Source organism: Sphaerodactylus townsendi, linkage group LG12, assembly GCF_021028975.2.
Source record: "Sphaerodactylus townsendi isolate TG3544 linkage group LG12, MPM_Stown_v2.3, whole genome shotgun sequence".
Taxonomy (NCBI): Eukaryota; Metazoa; Chordata; class Lepidosauria; order Squamata; family Sphaerodactylidae; genus Sphaerodactylus; species Sphaerodactylus townsendi.
The window spans coordinates 57,283,082-57,300,799 of record NC_059436.1 but is presented as its reverse complement, the minus strand read 5'-3'; the positions used below and the strand labels follow the sequence as shown (position 1 = coordinate 57,300,799).

The 17,718-nt window shown below is 78.1% G+C and overlaps 1 protein-coding gene across 1 annotated transcript in view; it reads right to left on the bottom strand.

The window, feature by feature from the left end:
• Positions 1 to 17,718, bottom strand: part of COL5A1 (collagen type V alpha 1 chain) — a 386,178-nt gene that overhangs the window by 184,890 nt on the left and 183,570 nt on the right. Inside the window, exon 5 of the mRNA XM_048513603.1 lies at positions 14,084 to 14,215. Within this exon, the coding sequence (XP_048369560.1) occupies positions 14,084 to 14,215 (132 nt within the window). The remainder of the gene's footprint in view (positions 1 to 14,083; positions 14,216 to 17,718) is intronic.

The following is a 17,718-nucleotide window of genomic DNA, read 5'->3' as shown; positions in this document are numbered from 1 at the left end:
GGGGGGGGGGGGGGGTGGGGGGGGGGGGGGGTGGGGGGGGGGGGGGGTGGGGGGGGGGGGGGGTGGGGGGGGGGGGGGGTGGGGGGGGGGGGGGGTGGGGGGGGGGGGGGGTGGGGGGGGGGGGGGGTGGGGGGGGGGGGGGGTGGGGGGGGGGGGGGGTGGGGGGGGGGGGGGGTGGGGGGGGGGGGGGGTGGGGGGGGGGGGGGGTGGGGGGGGGGGGGGGTGGGGGGGGGGGGGGGTGGGGGGGGGGGGGGGTGGGGGGGGGGGGGGGTGGGGGGGGGGGGGGGTGGGGGGGGGGGGGGGTGGGGGGGGGGGGGGGTGGGGGGGGGGGGGGGTGGGGGGGGGGGGGGGTGGGGGGGGGGGGGGGTGGGGGGGGGGGGGGGTGGGGGGGGGGGGGGGTGGGGGGGGGGGGGGGTGGGGGGGGGGGGGGGTGGGGGGGGGGGGGGGTGGGGGGGGGGGGGGGTGGGGGGGGGGGGGGGTGGGGGGGGGGGGGGGTGGGGGGGGGGGGGGGTGGGGGGGGGGGGGGGTGGGGGGGGGGGGGGGTGGGGGGGGGGGGGGGTGGGGGGGGGGGGGGGTGGGGGGGGGGGGGGGTGGGGGGGGGGGGGGGTGGGGGGGGGGGGGGGTGGGGGGGGGGGGGGGTGGGGGGGGGGGGGGGTGGGGGGGGGGGGGGGTGGGGGGGGGGGGGGGTGGGGGGGGGGGGGGGTGGGGGGGGGGGGGGGTGGGGGGGGGGGGGGGTGGGGGGGGGGGGGGGTGGGGGGGGGGGGGGGTGGGGGGGGGGGGGGGTGGGGGGGGGGGGGGGTGGGGGGGGGGGGGGGTGGGGGGGGGGGGGGGTGGGGGGGGGGGGGGGTGGGGGGGGGGGGGGGTGGGGGGGGGGGGGGGTGGGGGGGGGGGGGGGTGGGGGGGGGGGGGGGTGGGGGGGGGGGGGGGTGGGGGGGGGGGGGGGTGGGGGGGGGGGGGGGTGGGGGGGGGGGGGGGTGGGGGGGGGGGGGGGTGGGGGGGGGGGGGGGTGGGGGGGGGGGGGGGTGGGGGGGGGGGGGGGTGGGGGGGGGGGGGGGTGGGGGGGGGGGGGGGTGGGGGGGGGGGGGGGTGGGGGGGGGGGGGGGTGGGGGGGGGGGGGGGTGGGGGGGGGGGGGGGTGGGGGGGGGGGGGGGTGGGGGGGGGGGGGGGTGGGGGGGGGGGGGGGTGGGGGGGGGGGGGGGTGGGGGGGGGGGGGGGTGGGGGGGGGGGGGGGTGGGGGGGGGGGGGGGTGGGGGGGGGGGGGGGTGGGGGGGGGGGGGGGTGGGGGGGGGGGGGGGTGGGGGGGGGGGGGGGTGGGGGGGGGGGGGGGTGGGGGGGGGGGGGGGTGGGGGGGGGGGGGGGTGGGGGGGGGGGGGGGTGGGGGGGGGGGGGGGTGGGGGGGGGGGGGGGTGGGGGGGGGGGGGGGTGGGGGGGGGGGGGGGTGGGGGGGGGGGGGGGTGGGGGGGGGGGGGGGTGGGGGGGGGGGGGGGTGGGGGGGGGGGGGGGTGGGGGGGGGGGGGGGTGGGGGGGGGGGGGGGTGGGGGGGGGGGGGGGTGGGGGGGGGGGGGGGTGGGGGGGGGGGGGGGTGGGGGGGGGGGGGGGTGGGGGGGGGGGGGGGTGGGGGGGGGGGGGGGTGGGGGGGGGGGGGGGTGGGGGGGGGGGGGGGTGGGGGGGGGGGGGGGTGGGGGGGGGGGGGGGTGGGGGGGGGGGGGGGTGGGGGGGGGGGGGGGTGGGGGGGGGGGGGGGTGGGGGGGGGGGGGGGTGGGGGGGGGGGGGGGTGGGGGGGGGGGGGGGTGGGGGGGGGGGGGGGTGGGGGGGGGGGGGGGTGGGGGGGGGGGGGGGTGGGGGGGGGGGGGGGTGGGGGGGGGGGGGGGTGGGGGGGGGGGGGGGTGGGGGGGGGGGGGGGTGGGGGGGGGGGGGGGTGGGGGGGGGGGGGGGTGGGGGGGGGGGGGGGTGGGGGGGGGGGGGGGTGGGGGGGGGGGGGGGTGGGGGGGGGGGGGGGTGGGGGGGGGGGGGGGTGGGGGGGGGGGGGGGTGGGGGGGGGGGGGGGTGGGGGGGGGGGGGGGTGGGGGGGGGGGGGGGTGGGGGGGGGGGGGGGTGGGGGGGGGGGGGGGTGGGGGGGGGGGGGGGTGGGGGGGGGGGGGGGTGGGGGGGGGGGGGGGTGGGGGGGGGGGGGGGTGGGGGGGGGGGGGGGTGGGGGGGGGGGGGGGTGGGGGGGGGGGGGGGTGGGGGGGGGGGGGGGTGGGGGGGGGGGGGGGTGGGGGGGGGGGGGGGTGGGGGGGGGGGGGGGTGGGGGGGGGGGGGGGTGGGGGGGGGGGGGGGTGGGGGGGGGGGGGGGTGGGGGGGGGGGGGGGTGGGGGGGGGGGGGGGTGGGGGGGGGGGGGGGTGGGGGGGGGGGGGGGTGGGGGGGGGGGGGGGTGGGGGGGGGGGGGGGTGGGGGGGGGGGGGGGTGGGGGGGGGGGGGGGTGGGGGGGGGGGGGGGTGGGGGGGGGGGGGGGTGGGGGGGGGGGGGGGTGGGGGGGGGGGGGGGTGGGGGGGGGGGGGGGTGGGGGGGGGGGGGGGTGGGGGGGGGGGGGGGTGGGGGGGGGGGGGGGTGGGGGGGGGGGGGGGTGGGGGGGGGGGGGGGTGGGGGGGGGGGGGGGTGGGGGGGGGGGGGGGTGGGGGGGGGGGGGGGTGGGGGGGGGGGGGGGTGGGGGGGGGGGGGGGTGGGGGGGGGGGGGGGTGGGGGGGGGGGGGGGTGGGGGGGGGGGGGGGTGGGGGGGGGGGGGGGTGGGGGGGGGGGGGGGTGGGGGGGGGGGGGGGTGGGGGGGGGGGGGGGTGGGGGGGGGGGGGGGTGGGGGGGGGGGGGGGTGGGGGGGGGGGGGGGTGGGGGGGGGGGGGGGTGGGGGGGGGGGGGGGTGGGGGGGGGGGGGGGTGGGGGGGGGGGGGGGTGGGGGGGGGGGGGGGTGGGGGGGGGGGGGGGTGGGGGGGGGGGGGGGTGGGGGGGGGGGGGGGTGGGGGGGGGGGGGGGTGGGGGGGGGGGGGGGTGGGGGGGGGGGGGGGTGGGGGGGGGGGGGGGTGGGGGGGGGGGGGGGTGGGGGGGGGGGGGGGTGGGGGGGGGGGGGGGTGGGGGGGGGGGGGGGTGGGGGGGGGGGGGGGTGGGGGGGGGGGGGGGTGGGGGGGGGGGGGGGTGGGGGGGGGGGGGGGTGGGGGGGGGGGGGGGTGGGGGGGGGGGGGGGTGGGGGGGGGGGGGGGTGGGGGGGGGGGGGGGTGGGGGGGGGGGGGGGTGGGGGGGGGGGGGGGTGGGGGGGGGGGGGGGTGGGGGGGGGGGGGGGTGGGGGGGGGGGGGGGTGGGGGGGGGGGGGGGTGGGGGGGGGGGGGGGTGGGGGGGGGGGGGGGTGGGGGGGGGGGGGGGTGGGGGGGGGGGGGGGTGGGGGGGGGGGGGGGTGGGGGGGGGGGGGGGTGGGGGGGGGGGGGGGTGGGGGGGGGGGGGGGTGGGGGGGGGGGGGGGTGGGGGGGGGGGGGGGTGGGGGGGGGGGGGGGTGGGGGGGGGGGGGGGTGGGGGGGGGGGGGGGTGGGGGGGGGGGGGGGTGGGGGGGGGGGGGGGTGGGGGGGGGGGGGGGTGGGGGGGGGGGGGGGTGGGGGGGGGGGGGGGTGGGGGGGGGGGGGGGTGGGGGGGGGGGGGGGTGGGGGGGGGGGGGGGTGGGGGGGGGGGGGGGTGGGGGGGGGGGGGGGTGGGGGGGGGGGGGGGTGGGGGGGGGGGGGGGTGGGGGGGGGGGGGGGTGGGGGGGGGGGGGGGTGGGGGGGGGGGGGGGTGGGGGGGGGGGGGGGTGGGGGGGGGGGGGGGTGGGGGGGGGGGGGGGTGGGGGGGGGGGGGGGTGGGGGGGGGGGGGGGTGGGGGGGGGGGGGGGTGGGGGGGGGGGGGGGTGGGGGGGGGGGGGGGTGGGGGGGGGGGGGGGTGGGGGGGGGGGGGGGTGGGGGGGGGGGGGGGTGGGGGGGGGGGGGGGTGGGGGGGGGGGGGGGTGGGGGGGGGGGGGGGTGGGGGGGGGGGGGGGTGGGGGGGGGGGGGGGTGGGGGGGGGGGGGGGTGGGGGGGGGGGGGGGTGGGGGGGGGGGGGGGTGGGGGGGGGGGGGGGTGGGGGGGGGGGGGGGTGGGGGGGGGGGGGGGTGGGGGGGGGGGGGGGTGGGGGGGGGGGGGGGTGGGGGGGGGGGGGGGTGGGGGGGGGGGGGGGTGGGGGGGGGGGGGGGTGGGGGGGGGGGGGGGTGGGGGGGGGGGGGGGTGGGGGGGGGGGGGGGTGGGGGGGGGGGGGGGTGGGGGGGGGGGGGGGTGGGGGGGGGGGGGGGTGGGGGGGGGGGGGGGTGGGGGGGGGGGGGGGTGGGGGGGGGGGGGGGTGGGGGGGGGGGGGGGTGGGGGGGGGGGGGGGTGGGGGGGGGGGGGGGTGGGGGGGGGGGGGGGTGGGGGGGGGGGGGGGTGGGGGGGGGGGGGGGTGGGGGGGGGGGGGGGTGGGGGGGGGGGGGGGTGGGGGGGGGGGGGGGTGGGGGGGGGGGGGGGTGGGGGGGGGGGGGGGTGGGGGGGGGGGGGGGTGGGGGGGGGGGGGGGTGGGGGGGGGGGGGGGTGGGGGGGGGGGGGGGTGGGGGGGGGGGGGGGTGGGGGGGGGGGGGGGTGGGGGGGGGGGGGGGTGGGGGGGGGGGGGGGTGGGGGGGGGGGGGGGTGGGGGGGGGGGGGGGTGGGGGGGGGGGGGGGTGGGGGGGGGGGGGGGTGGGGGGGGGGGGGGGTGGGGGGGGGGGGGGGTGGGGGGGGGGGGGGGTGGGGGGGGGGGGGGGTGGGGGGGGGGGGGGGTGGGGGGGGGGGGGGGTGGGGGGGGGGGGGGGTGGGGGGGGGGGGGGGTGGGGGGGGGGGGGGGTGGGGGGGGGGGGGGGTGGGGGGGGGGGGGGGTGGGGGGGGGGGGGGGTGGGGGGGGGGGGGGGTGGGGGGGGGGGGGGGTGGGGGGGGGGGGGGGTGGGGGGGGGGGGGGGTGGGGGGGGGGGGGGGTGGGGGGGGGGGGGGGTGGGGGGGGGGGGGGGTGGGGGGGGGGGGGGGTGGGGGGGGGGGGGGGTGGGGGGGGGGGGGGGTGGGGGGGGGGGGGGGTGGGGGGGGGGGGGGGTGGGGGGGGGGGGGGGTGGGGGGGGGGGGGGGTGGGGGGGGGGGGGGGTGGGGGGGGGGGGGGGTGGGGGGGGGGGGGGGTGGGGGGGGGGGGGGGTGGGGGGGGGGGGGGGTGGGGGGGGGGGGGGGTGGGGGGGGGGGGGGGTGGGGGGGGGGGGGGGTGGGGGGGGGGGGGGGTGGGGGGGGGGGGGGGTGGGGGGGGGGGGGGGTGGGGGGGGGGGGGGGTGGGGGGGGGGGGGGGTGGGGGGGGGGGGGGGTGGGGGGGGGGGGGGGTGGGGGGGGGGGGGGGTGGGGGGGGGGGGGGGTGGGGGGGGGGGGGGGTGGGGGGGGGGGGGGGTGGGGGGGGGGGGGGGTGGGGGGGGGGGGGGGTGGGGGGGGGGGGGGGTGGGGGGGGGGGGGGGTGGGGGGGGGGGGGGGTGGGGGGGGGGGGGGGTGGGGGGGGGGGGGGGTGGGGGGGGGGGGGGGTGGGGGGGGGGGGGGGTGGGGGGGGGGGGGGGTGGGGGGGGGGGGGGGTGGGGGGGGGGGGGGGTGGGGGGGGGGGGGGGTGGGGGGGGGGGGGGGTGGGGGGGGGGGGGGGTGGGGGGGGGGGGGGGTGGGGGGGGGGGGGGGTGGGGGGGGGGGGGGGTGGGGGGGGGGGGGGGTGGGGGGGGGGGGGGGTGGGGGGGGGGGGGGGTGGGGGGGGGGGGGGGTGGGGGGGGGGGGGGGTGGGGGGGGGGGGGGGTGGGGGGGGGGGGGGGTGGGGGGGGGGGGGGGTGGGGGGGGGGGGGGGTGGGGGGGGGGGGGGGTGGGGGGGGGGGGGGGTGGGGGGGGGGGGGGGTGGGGGGGGGGGGGGGTGGGGGGGGGGGGGGGTGGGGGGGGGGGGGGGTGGGGGGGGGGGGGGGTGGGGGGGGGGGGGGGTGGGGGGGGGGGGGGGTGGGGGGGGGGGGGGGTGGGGGGGGGGGGGGGTGGGGGGGGGGGGGGGTGGGGGGGGGGGGGGGTGGGGGGGGGGGGGGGTGGGGGGGGGGGGGGGTGGGGGGGGGGGGGGGTGGGGGGGGGGGGGGGTGGGGGGGGGGGGGGGTGGGGGGGGGGGGGGGTGGGGGGGGGGGGGGGTGGGGGGGGGGGGGGGTGGGGGGGGGGGGGGGTGGGGGGGGGGGGGGGTGGGGGGGGGGGGGGGTGGGGGGGGGGGGGGGTGGGGGGGGGGGGGGGTGGGGGGGGGGGGGGGTGGGGGGGGGGGGGGGTGGGGGGGGGGGGGGGTGGGGGGGGGGGGGGGTGGGGGGGGGGGGGGGTGGGGGGGGGGGGGGGTGGGGGGGGGGGGGGGTGGGGGGGGGGGGGGGTGGGGGGGGGGGGGGGTGGGGGGGGGGGGGGGTGGGGGGGGGGGGGGGTGGGGGGGGGGGGGGGTGGGGGGGGGGGGGGGTGGGGGGGGGGGGGGGTGGGGGGGGGGGGGGGTGGGGGGGGGGGGGGGTGGGGGGGGGGGGGGGTGGGGGGGGGGGGGGGTGGGGGGGGGGGGGGGTGGGGGGGGGGGGGGGTGGGGGGGGGGGGGGGTGGGGGGGGGGGGGGGTGGGGGGGGGGGGGGGTGGGGGGGGGGGGGGGTGGGGGGGGGGGGGGGTGGGGGGGGGGGGGGGTGGGGGGGGGGGGGGGTGGGGGGGGGGGGGGGTGGGGGGGGGGGGGGGTGGGGGGGGGGGGGGGTGGGGGGGGGGGGGGGTGGGGGGGGGGGGGGGTGGGGGGGGGGGGGGGTGGGGGGGGGGGGGGGTGGGGGGGGGGGGGGGTGGGGGGGGGGGGGGGTGGGGGGGGGGGGGGGTGGGGGGGGGGGGGGGTGGGGGGGGGGGGGGGTGGGGGGGGGGGGGGGTGGGGGGGGGGGGGGGTGGGGGGGGGGGGGGGTGGGGGGGGGGGGGGGTGGGGGGGGGGGGGGGTGGGGGGGGGGGGGGGTGGGGGGGGGGGGGGGTGGGGGGGGGGGGGGGTGGGGGGGGGGGGGGGTGGGGGGGGGGGGGGGTGGGGGGGGGGGGGGGTGGGGGGGGGGGGGGGTGGGGGGGGGGGGGGGTGGGGGGGGGGGGGGGTGGGGGGGGGGGGGGGTGGGGGGGGGGGGGGGTGGGGGGGGGGGGGGGTGGGGGGGGGGGGGGGTGGGGGGGGGGGGGGGTGGGGGGGGGGGGGGGTGGGGGGGGGGGGGGGTGGGGGGGGGGGGGGGTGGGGGGGGGGGGGGGTGGGGGGGGGGGGGGGTGGGGGGGGGGGGGGGTGGGGGGGGGGGGGGGTGGGGGGGGGGGGGGGTGGGGGGGGGGGGGGGTGGGGGGGGGGGGGGGTGGGGGGGGGGGGGGGTGGGGGGGGGGGGGGGTGGGGGGGGGGGGGGGTGGGGGGGGGGGGGGGTGGGGGGGGGGGGGGGTGGGGGGGGGGGGGGGTGGGGGGGGGGGGGGGTGGGGGGGGGGGGGGGTGGGGGGGGGGGGGGGTGGGGGGGGGGGGGGGTGGGGGGGGGGGGGGGTGGGGGGGGGGGGGGGTGGGGGGGGGGGGGGGTGGGGGGGGGGGGGGGTGGGGGGGGGGGGGGGTGGGGGGGGGGGGGGGTGGGGGGGGGGGGGGGTGGGGGGGGGGGGGGGTGGGGGGGGGGGGGGGTGGGGGGGGGGGGGGGTGGGGGGGGGGGGGGGTGGGGGGGGGGGGGGGTGGGGGGGGGGGGGGGTGGGGGGGGGGGGGGGTGGGGGGGGGGGGGGGTGGGGGGGGGGGGGGGTGGGGGGGGGGGGGGGTGGGGGGGGGGGGGGGTGGGGGGGGGGGGGGGTGGGGGGGGGGGGGGGTGGGGGGGGGGGGGGGTGGGGGGGGGGGGGGGTGGGGGGGGGGGGGGGTGGGGGGGGGGGGGGGTGGGGGGGGGGGGGGGTGGGGGGGGGGGGGGGTGGGGGGGGGGGGGGGTGGGGGGGGGGGGGGGTGGGGGGGGGGGGGGGTGGGGGGGGGGGGGGGTGGGGGGGGGGGGGGGTGGGGGGGGGGGGGGGTGGGGGGGGGGGGGGGTGGGGGGGGGGGGGGGTGGGGGGGGGGGGGGGTGGGGGGGGGGGGGGGTGGGGGGGGGGGGGGGTGGGGGGGGGGGGGGGTGGGGGGGGGGGGGGGTGGGGGGGGGGGGGGGTGGGGGGGGGGGGGGGTGGGGGGGGGGGGGGGTGGGGGGGGGGGGGGGTGGGGGGGGGGGGGGGTGGGGGGGGGGGGGGGTGGGGGGGGGGGGGGGTGGGGGGGGGGGGGGGTGGGGGGGGGGGGGGGTGGGGGGGGGGGGGGGTGGGGGGGGGGGGGGGTGGGGGGGGGGGGGGGTGGGGGGGGGGGGGGGTGGGGGGGGGGGGGGGTGGGGGGGGGGGGGGGTGGGGGGGGGGGGGGGTGGGGGGGGGGGGGGGTGGGGGGGGGGGGGGGTGGGGGGGGGGGGGGGTGGGGGGGGGGGGGGGTGGGGGGGGGGGGGGGTGGGGGGGGGGGGGGGTGGGGGGGGGGGGGGGTGGGGGGGGGGGGGGGTGGGGGGGGGGGGGGGTGGGGGGGGGGGGGGGTGGGGGGGGGGGGGGGTGGGGGGGGGGGGGGGTGGGGGGGGGGGGGGGTGGGGGGGGGGGGGGGTGGGGGGGGGGGGGGGTGGGGGGGGGGGGGGGTGGGGGGGGGGGGGGGTGGGGGGGGGGGGGGGTGGGGGGGGGGGGGGGTGGGGGGGGGGGGGGGTGGGGGGGGGGGGGGGTGGGGGGGGGGGGGGGTGGGGGGGGGGGGGGGTGGGGGGGGGGGGGGGTGGGGGGGGGGGGGGGTGGGGGGGGGGGGGGGTGGGGGGGGGGGGGGGTGGGGGGGGGGGGGGGTGGGGGGGGGGGGGGGTGGGGGGGGGGGGGGGTGGGGGGGGGGGGGGGTGGGGGGGGGGGGGGGTGGGGGGGGGGGGGGGTGGGGGGGGGGGGGGGTGGGGGGGGGGGGGGGTGGGGGGGGGGGGGGGTGGGGGGGGGGGGGGGTGGGGGGGGGGGGGGGTGGGGGGGGGGGGGGGTGGGGGGGGGGGGGGGTGGGGGGGGGGGGGGGTGGGGGGGGGGGGGGGTGGGGGGGGGGGGGGGTGGGGGGGGGGGGGGGTGGGGGGGGGGGGGGGTGGGGGGGGGGGGGGGTGGGGGGGGGGGGGGGTGGGGGGGGGGGGGGGTGGGGGGGGGGGGGGGTGGGGGGGGGGGGGGGTGGGGGGGGGGGGGGGTGGGGGGGGGGGGGGGTGGGGGGGGGGGGGGGTGGGGGGGGGGGGGGGTGGGGGGGGGGGGGGGTGGGGGGGGGGGGGGGTGGGGGGGGGGGGGGGTGGGGGGGGGGGGGGGTGGGGGGGGGGGGGGGTGGGGGGGGGGGGGGGTGGGGGGGGGGGGGGGTGGGGGGGGGGGGGGGTGGGGGGGGGGGGGGGTGGGGGGGGGGGGGGGTGGGGGGGGGGGGGGGTGGGGGGGGGGGGGGGTGGGGGGGGGGGGGGGTGGGGGGGGGGGGGGGTGGGGGGGGGGGGGGGTGGGGGGGGGGGGGGGTGGGGGGGGGGGGGGGTGGGGGGGGGGGGGGGTGGGGGGGGGGGGGGGTGGGGGGGGGGGGGGGTGGGGGGGGGGGGGGGTGGGGGGGGGGGGGGGTGGGGGGGGGGGGGGGTGGGGGGGGGGGGGGGTGGGGGGGGGGGGGGGTGGGGGGGGGGGGGGGTGGGGGGGGGGGGGGGTGGGGGGGGGGGGGGGTGGGGGGGGGGGGGGGTGGGGGGGGGGGGGGGTGGGGGGGGGGGGGGGTGGGGGGGGGGGGGGGTGGGGGGGGGGGGGGGTGGGGGGGGGGGGGGGTGGGGGGGGGGGGGGGTGGGGGGGGGGGGGGGTGGGGGGGGGGGGGGGTGGGGGGGGGGGGGGGTGGGGGGGGGGGGGGGTGGGGGGGGGGGGGGGTGGGGGGGGGGGGGGGTGGGGGGGGGGGGGGGTGGGGGGGGGGGGGGGTGGGGGGGGGGGGGGGTGGGGGGGGGGGGGGGTGGGGGGGGGGGGGGGTGGGGGGGGGGGGGGGTGGGGGGGGGGGGGGGTGGGGGGGGGGGGGGGTGGGGGGGGGGGGGGGTGGGGGGGGGGGGGGGTGGGGGGGGGGGGGGGTGGGGGGGGGGGGGGGTGGGGGGGGGGGGGGGTGGGGGGGGGGGGGGGTGGGGGGGGGGGGGGGTGGGGGGGGGGGGGGGTGGGGGGGGGGGGGGGTGGGGGGGGGGGGGGGTGGGGGGGGGGGGGGGTGGGGGGGGGGGGGGGTGGGGGGGGGGGGGGGTGGGGGGGGGGGGGGGTGGGGGGGGGGGGGGGTGGGGGGGGGGGGGGGTGGGGGGGGGGGGGGGTGGGGGGGGGGGGGGGTGGGGGGGGGGGGGGGTGGGGGGGGGGGGGGGTGGGGGGGGGGGGGGGTGGGGGGGGGGGGGGGTGGGGGGGGGGGGGGGTGGGGGGGGGGGGGGGTGGGGGGGGGGGGGGGTGGGGGGGGGGGGGGGTGGGGGGGGGGGGGGGTGGGGGGGGGGGGGGGTGGGGGGGGGGGGGGGTGGGGGGGGGGGGGGGTGGGGGGGGGGGGGGGTGGGGGGGGGGGGGGGTGGGGGGGGGGGGGGGTGGGGGGGGGGGGGGGTGGGGGGGGGGGGGGGTGGGGGGGGGGGGGGGTGGGGGGGGGGGGGGGTGGGGGGGGGGGGGGGTGGGGGGGGGGGGGGGTGGGGGGGGGGGGGGGTGGGGGGGGGGGGGGGTGGGGGGGGGGGGGGGTGGGGGGGGGGGGGGGTGGGGGGGGGGGGGGGTGGGGGGGGGGGGGGGTGGGGGGGGGGGGGGGTGGGGGGGGGGGGGGGTGGGGGGGGGGGGGGGTGGGGGGGGGGGGGGGTGGGGGGGGGGGGGGGTGGGGGGGGGGGGGGGTGGGGGGGGGGGGGGGTGGGGGGGGGGGGGGGTGGGGGGGGGGGGGGGTGGGGGGGGGGGGGGGTGGGGGGGGGGGGGGGTGGGGGGGGGGGGGGGTGGGGGGGGGGGGGGGTGGGGGGGGGGGGGGGTGGGGGGGGGGGGGGGTGGGGGGGGGGGGGGGTGGGGGGGGGGGGGGGTGGGGGGGGGGGGGGGTGGGGGGGGGGGGGGGTGGGGGGGGGGGGGGGTGGGGGGGGGGGGGGGTGGGGGGGGGGGGGGGTGGGGGGGGGGGGGGGTGGGGGGGGGGGGGGGTGGGGGGGGGGGGGGGTGGGGGGGGGGGGGGGTGGGGGGGGGGGGGGGTGGGGGGGGGGGGGGGTGGGGGGGGGGGGGGGTGGGGGGGGGGGGGGGTGGGGGGGGGGGGGGGTGGGGGGGGGGGGGGGTGGGGGGGGGGGGGGGTGGGGGGGGGGGGGGGTGGGGGGGGGGGGGGGTGGGGGGGGGGGGGGGTGGGGGGGGGGGGGGGGGGGGGGGGGGGGGGGGGGGGGGGGGGGGGGGAGGGGGGGGGGGGGGGTGGGGGGTGGATAGTTCCATGGGAATGTCAACTCAATGCATGGCAGCTGTGAAAAAGGCAAACTCTATGCTGGGGATAATTAGGAAAGGAGTTGATAATAAAACTGCAAGGATTGTCATGCCCTTATATAAAGCAGTGCTGCGACCGCACTTGGAGTACTGTGTCCAGTTCTGGTCGCCACATCTCAAAAAGGATATCGAAGAGATAGAAAAAGTGCAGAGAAGGGCAACGAGGATGATTGAAGGATTGGAGCACCTTCCTTATGACGAGAGGCTGCAGCGTTTGGGACTCTTAGTTTGGAGAGGAGACGTCTGAGGGGGGATATGATTGAAGTCTATAAAATTATGCATGGGGTAGAAAATGTTGACAGAGAGAAATTTTTCTCTCTTTCTCACAATACTAGAACCAGGGGGCATTCATTGAAAATGCTGGGGGGAAGAATTAGGACTAATAAAAGGAAACACTTCTTCACGCAACGTGTGATTGGTGTTTGGAATATGCTGACACAGGAGGTGGTGGCGGCCACTGATCTGGATAGCTTTAAAAAGGGCTTGGACAGATTTATGGAGGAGAAGTCAATCTAAGGCTACCAATCTTGATCCTCCTTGATCTCAGATTGCAAATGCCTTAGCAGACCAGGTGCTCAGGACCATCAGCAGCAGAAGGCCATTGCTTTCACATCATGCATGTGAGCTCCCAAAGGCACCTGGTGGGCCATTGTGAGTAGCAGAATGCTGGACTAGATGGACTCTGGTCTGATCCAGCAGGCTAGTTCTTATGTTCTTATGTTCTTATAAAATCAAATATCAATGGATCACTAATAACATATTTAAAATGCAGCAAGTTAATACATAAAAAACAATGCCCGCAAAATCCCTCTTAGACCCTCCCGAGGGGGGAGAGAAAAAGGGTGGGTCCTGCAGATGGAATGGAGCCTACCTATAAAATGAAAAGGGGGGGAGGGGGGGCACTTTCAGCGGCTGGACACCCCAAAAGCCCGGTGGAACAACTCCGTCTTACAAGCCCTGCGGAACTCACCAAGGTCCCACAGGGCTCGGACAGTTGGAGGAAGAGTGTTCCACCAGGCAGGGACCAGGGCTGTAAAGGTCCTGGCCCGAGTGGAGACCAGCCGCATCATGGAGGGGCCAGGGACTGCCAGCAAGTTGGTCTCTGCTGAATGCAGAGGCCTAGTAGGGACATATGGGGTAATGCAGTCCCGAAGGTATGAGGGTCCCAGGCCGCGTAAGGCCTTAAAGGTAAGCACCCATACCTTGAAGATGATTCGGAAGTCAACCGGGAGCCAGTGCAGGCGACACAATATAGGTCGAATATGGTCACGGAAGGCGCCCCCATTGAGTAAGCAGACGCCCGCATTTTGGACCAGTTGCAACTTCCGTATCAACCCCAAGGGTAGGCCCATGTAGAGCGAGTTGTGGATTCAGCCTGGAGGTGACCGTTGCATGGATCACTGTGGCCAGGTCTGTGTGGGAGAGGAAGGGAGCCAGCATGGAGCTGGCGAAGATGGAAAAATGCAACCCAGGTCTCCATTGAAAGAGACAAATCCAGGTGGACCCCCAGGCTGCGAACGGAGGAGGTCGGCGCCAATGAGACCCCCTCCCACTCCGGTGGCTGGAAATTCCCTATCTCACCACCACCACCGAGCCAAAGGATCTCCGTCTTCGATGGATTAAGTTTTAACCTGCTCTGTTGCAACCAACCAGTAACTGCCTCCAAACAATGCTGTAGAGCTGCAGGGGCGACTACCGTTCCCCTCTCCATCAACAGGATGAGCTGAGTATCATCAGCGTACTGGTGACAGATCAGCCCAAAGCTCCATACCAGCTGAGCAAGGGGTCGCATATAGATATTAAATAACAGCGGGGACAATAGCACTCCCTGAGGCACCCCACAATGAAGTAGGGACCTCTGAGAGGCTTGGTCCCCGCACCACACTTGCTGACTCCGGCCCCGGAGAAACGAGACAATCCACTGAAGGACAATGCCCCGCACCCCGGAGGCGGCCAGGCGGTGGATCAAAAGGTCGTGATCGACCACATCAAACGCTGCGGTTAGATCTAACAATACCAGCAGCGCTGATCCGCCTCGGTCAAGCTGCATAACGGAGCGTGTCTGTGACGGCGACAAGAACAGTCTCCGTCCCATGCCCAGCACGGAAACCGGACTAGAAGGGACTGAAAGTCAGATAAGCAGAAAGGAAAGAAAGAGAGGTAGCTCTTTTTTTGGTCACTTGGTTGGGGCAGATAGCCCTTGTTTTTCTTCAGTATACTGAAAAAGTTTTTTCTAATCAGTTGTGGAGCTATTTGAAGGATTGTTTTCTTTTCCTGTTTTTTTAACGGCTGTAAACAAAAGGTTTTGGACTTTGGTATTGCCGGCAGTCAGGCTGGCTTACTTCCCTCCACATTCTCAAAAGTGAAAGCATTTCACGGAGAAAGTTGCTTCAGGGGAGGCGAGAGGAGACCCTTCTGGAGATACTCGTGAGCCGCTTATTGTCTGGCTTGCAAGACGGCAGGAACGCCAGAATAGAGGGCCGGGGCTCATACGGGGGTGGTGGGTGGGTGGGTGGGTGGGTGATGTGCAGGAGGGATTGAAGCAGTACTTGGGAAGCAAGATGCCTTCTACTTACGTAGTCATCAGGATTGGGGTCCTGGGACTGGGGTTCTTCTGGGACAGGTGTGTCACAGTCCGGGCTGTAGTGCTCGCAGTAATCGGCAGCTGCTCGATGATCATCCACTACAAGGAGCTGCTGGATGTCACCCTGTGGGGAGCAGGGGGAAAATTAAGACTCCACAGATGGGACCCACAGGTGAAACTCCACATTCCCCATCCGCCTACTGAATAATCACTGAACATGTAAGATTATTACTTTACACACACACACACACACACACACACACACACACACACACGGTTGCTATGAAGAGGGTTAACTGAAGGAGAAGGTTATGATGCAAAAAACCACTTTAAGCCCCCTTTCAGGGAGAAAAGTAGGATATAAATAAAAAATAAATATCATTTGAAAATAAGTTAAGTATTGATAAAACCAGACGCATATGGCCTAGGACAGTAGTCTGCAACCTGCGGCTCTCCAGATGTTCATGGACTACAAATCTCATCAGCCCCTGCCAGCATGGCCAATTGGCCATGTCCCCAGGCACACACCTTTTGGTCACATGGGGGGGCGGGTGCTCCCCCACATGACAAAACAGTGTGCACCCCAGCCACCACCCGAACCCCCCCGCCCCCGCCTCCCTGCAGGCTGGCTCAGAAGCCAGCCTGCAGGGAGGTGGGACTCTGTGGTGGGTGGCCACTGAGCCAGCCTGCAGGGAGGGCGGAAGGGCCATGTCCCCCAGGCCCAGCCCCTGAGTGAGGGGGGCAGGGGGGCAGAGAAGGGGTTGTCCCTTGGCACCATTTCCCCCCAATATGCCTCTGGTTAAAACTGAAAGTTTCCTTGGGTCAGGATTGTTGCTTCTGACAGAGCTCAGCACCGAAGGACTTGTGGGCGGGCAGGGCAACTCCCTCTCTCAGAGACTCCTCCATTCCAGTGGCTCTCCTCTTCCTCACTGAGCTCTTTTTCAAGACAGGCGGGACAGAAGGACAAAGAGTCAATACAGATTCTTCCCACCATTTCTGCTCAGATTTTGCAGGCAGGACAAAATGTGCAAATAATTACACAAAGATGTTGGAATAAATTCCTCTCCGGAATTTGACATATCTGGTTGCAAAAGACCTTCCCCTCAGAACTCACAGCATTTATGCCTTGTTGCATGATTATTGTCATTGCCCCCTAACTCCTACATGACACCCTACAGACTCCTGGAGAGTAACCCAGTGGATTAGATGGGTTACACAACTGCTCCACCCTATACTGCACCCCTCCCAAAAAAAATAGTCACTGCCGTCACCACTGGAGCTGAAATGTAAAAGAGCCCTTTGATGAAAGGCTGAACACACTCAGACAAAGCTAACTTTAGAAAAGGAACTTTATTGATTTATGCCGCCCTAACTACAGGGCGCTGGAACTGAGGATTCTTGTCCTCGGTTCCAGTATTTAAACTATTCACAAAGACAGACAGCAACCAATCAACTCTTCCCCTCCTCCCAGCTCCTGGTCTCCCATTGGTTCTGAAGCTCTGGTGGAATGTAGCTTCTTAGTTTGTTTTCCCGCACTTTTTGGGAAAAGGCAGGAACCAGTGCATGTTGGGAGTTGCAGTCCTGACATTTTGTATTATCCAGGAGGGAAAGGCACTGTTTCAACTAAGGGAGCCTCCAAGCAGTAGGAGTCCTCCATGTGGTATGCATGCGCATGCAAAGGCACATGAATGGCCAAGAAAGCCCCCACACCCGAGTTTTCTGAGCACATCCCAGCCAAAGGCCATTTCTCTGCTGTACCGCTAAAGGGGGGGGGGTGTGTGTTTGTTTTGTATAGAATTAACTGCTATAATATTATGGTGCTTGAACTGTGCTCTTTCTAAAACTTCAGAGAAAAGTGAGGTTTGGCAAACAGAGATTGTAGTTGAAGGAGAACATAATGACAGGAAGCCAAAGTAGAAAAAAAAGTCATGTGGAAGTAGCCAAGGAGATCTAACTGGAGTACAAGTGGAACTCTGGCAGCTGTCAGTTTATACCCCGCAGGTGCAGAGGCGTATGGGAGGAAATGATGCCCAGAGACAACCCCCCCCCCCCCCCCCCCCAACTCCAGGTCAGAATGTTCAGGTCTGCCTAATCAGGGAAGGAGGTTTAATGAAAAACAGAAAGTTCACAGAATTGCGCTACAAGAAATAAAAAGACAAATAGGTCTGAATTTGTCAGACACCAGCATCTCTGCCTTTTCACCCTATTGGCACAAATGTAAAATCCAAAGAGCAAAACTAATTTTTCCTAATGCCTGATTGAAGACTTCCAATTAAGACTCAGCTGAAGCTTTCCAAGAAAGTTGGCTAGGACATTGGCATGAGGGCAAAGCCTGATTTAGAAAGGCTTCCCATTTTAAGACTTCTGAAGTAGGACTGCCAGGGGGGAACCAAGCCAACACAAGCCAGTGTGCAAGGAAACAAAGAGCAGGTCATATCTGCAATCGACAGCCAGTGCCTGGAATATCAACACACGAGTAGCAACAGGCAGCTTCAGCTCTTGGAAACGGAGGCACGGTGGCCCATCCAGACACCACATTTTCAGAGGATGATGTTTCATTCCAATGCAAGTTAAGGTTAGAATCCTCCTGCGTAGAAGTACCATCTCCACCCAAGAATTCACCCCAATATATTGTCGAAGGCTTTCACAGCTGGAATCCCTGGAGTGTTGTGGGGTTTCCAGGTTGTATGGCCGTGTTCCAGTAGCATTTTCTCCTGAGGTTTTGCCTGCAGTTGCAAATGCCAGCGAAACATCAGGAGAAAATGCTGCTGGAACATGGCCATACAGCTTGGAAACTCCACAACACCCCATTCACTTTAATATTTCAGTTATTGTGACTGTACTCTCTGTGCATATAGAAACCCAGCTGCAAACTCAGAACTAGCAGGAATCATAGAATCATAAAGTTGGAAGAGACCCCAAAGGTCATCAAGTCCAGCCCCCTGCCATGCAGGAGCATACGTTCAAAACACCCTTGACAGATGGCCATTCAGCCTCTATTTAGAAACCTCCAAAGAAGGAGATTCCATACCCTTTTTGGAAGAAGAGGGCCAGGGGGATCACAGAATCATAGAGTTGGAAGGGGCCATAGGGTGAGGGTCGAATCTAGTCCAATCTTTGCTCAATGCAGGGTCAGCCTACAGTACCGCTGAAAAGTGATCCTCTAGTCACTACTTGAAGACTGTCAGAGAAGGGGAGCTCACGACCTCCCTAGGCGGTCAATTTCACTGCTGACCTGCTCTCACTAAAAGAAATGAGTTTTCCTAATGTCCAAAGTGGTACCTCCCCCTCCCCCCTCCCCTCCCTGTAATTTATACCCATCTAGCTCCAAGCACAGGCTACTTTAGGGCTTACATATGCTAGTTTGGATTTAGTATGGATTTATATTCCCCCTGTCTCTCCTGTAAGGGGACTCAAAGGGGCTTATAATCTCCTTTCCCTTCCCCCCTCACAACAAACATCCTGTGAGGTGGGTGAGGCTGAGAGAGCTCTGGAGAACTGTGACTAGCCTAAAGAGGTAGATTCTGCCATCCGTCATTGTTCATCAAGATGGTGCCCAGAGCGGTCCGCGAGGAGCGGAGCTCCAGAAATTAGTTACAATTAGTTATATTTAGTTATATTTAGCAA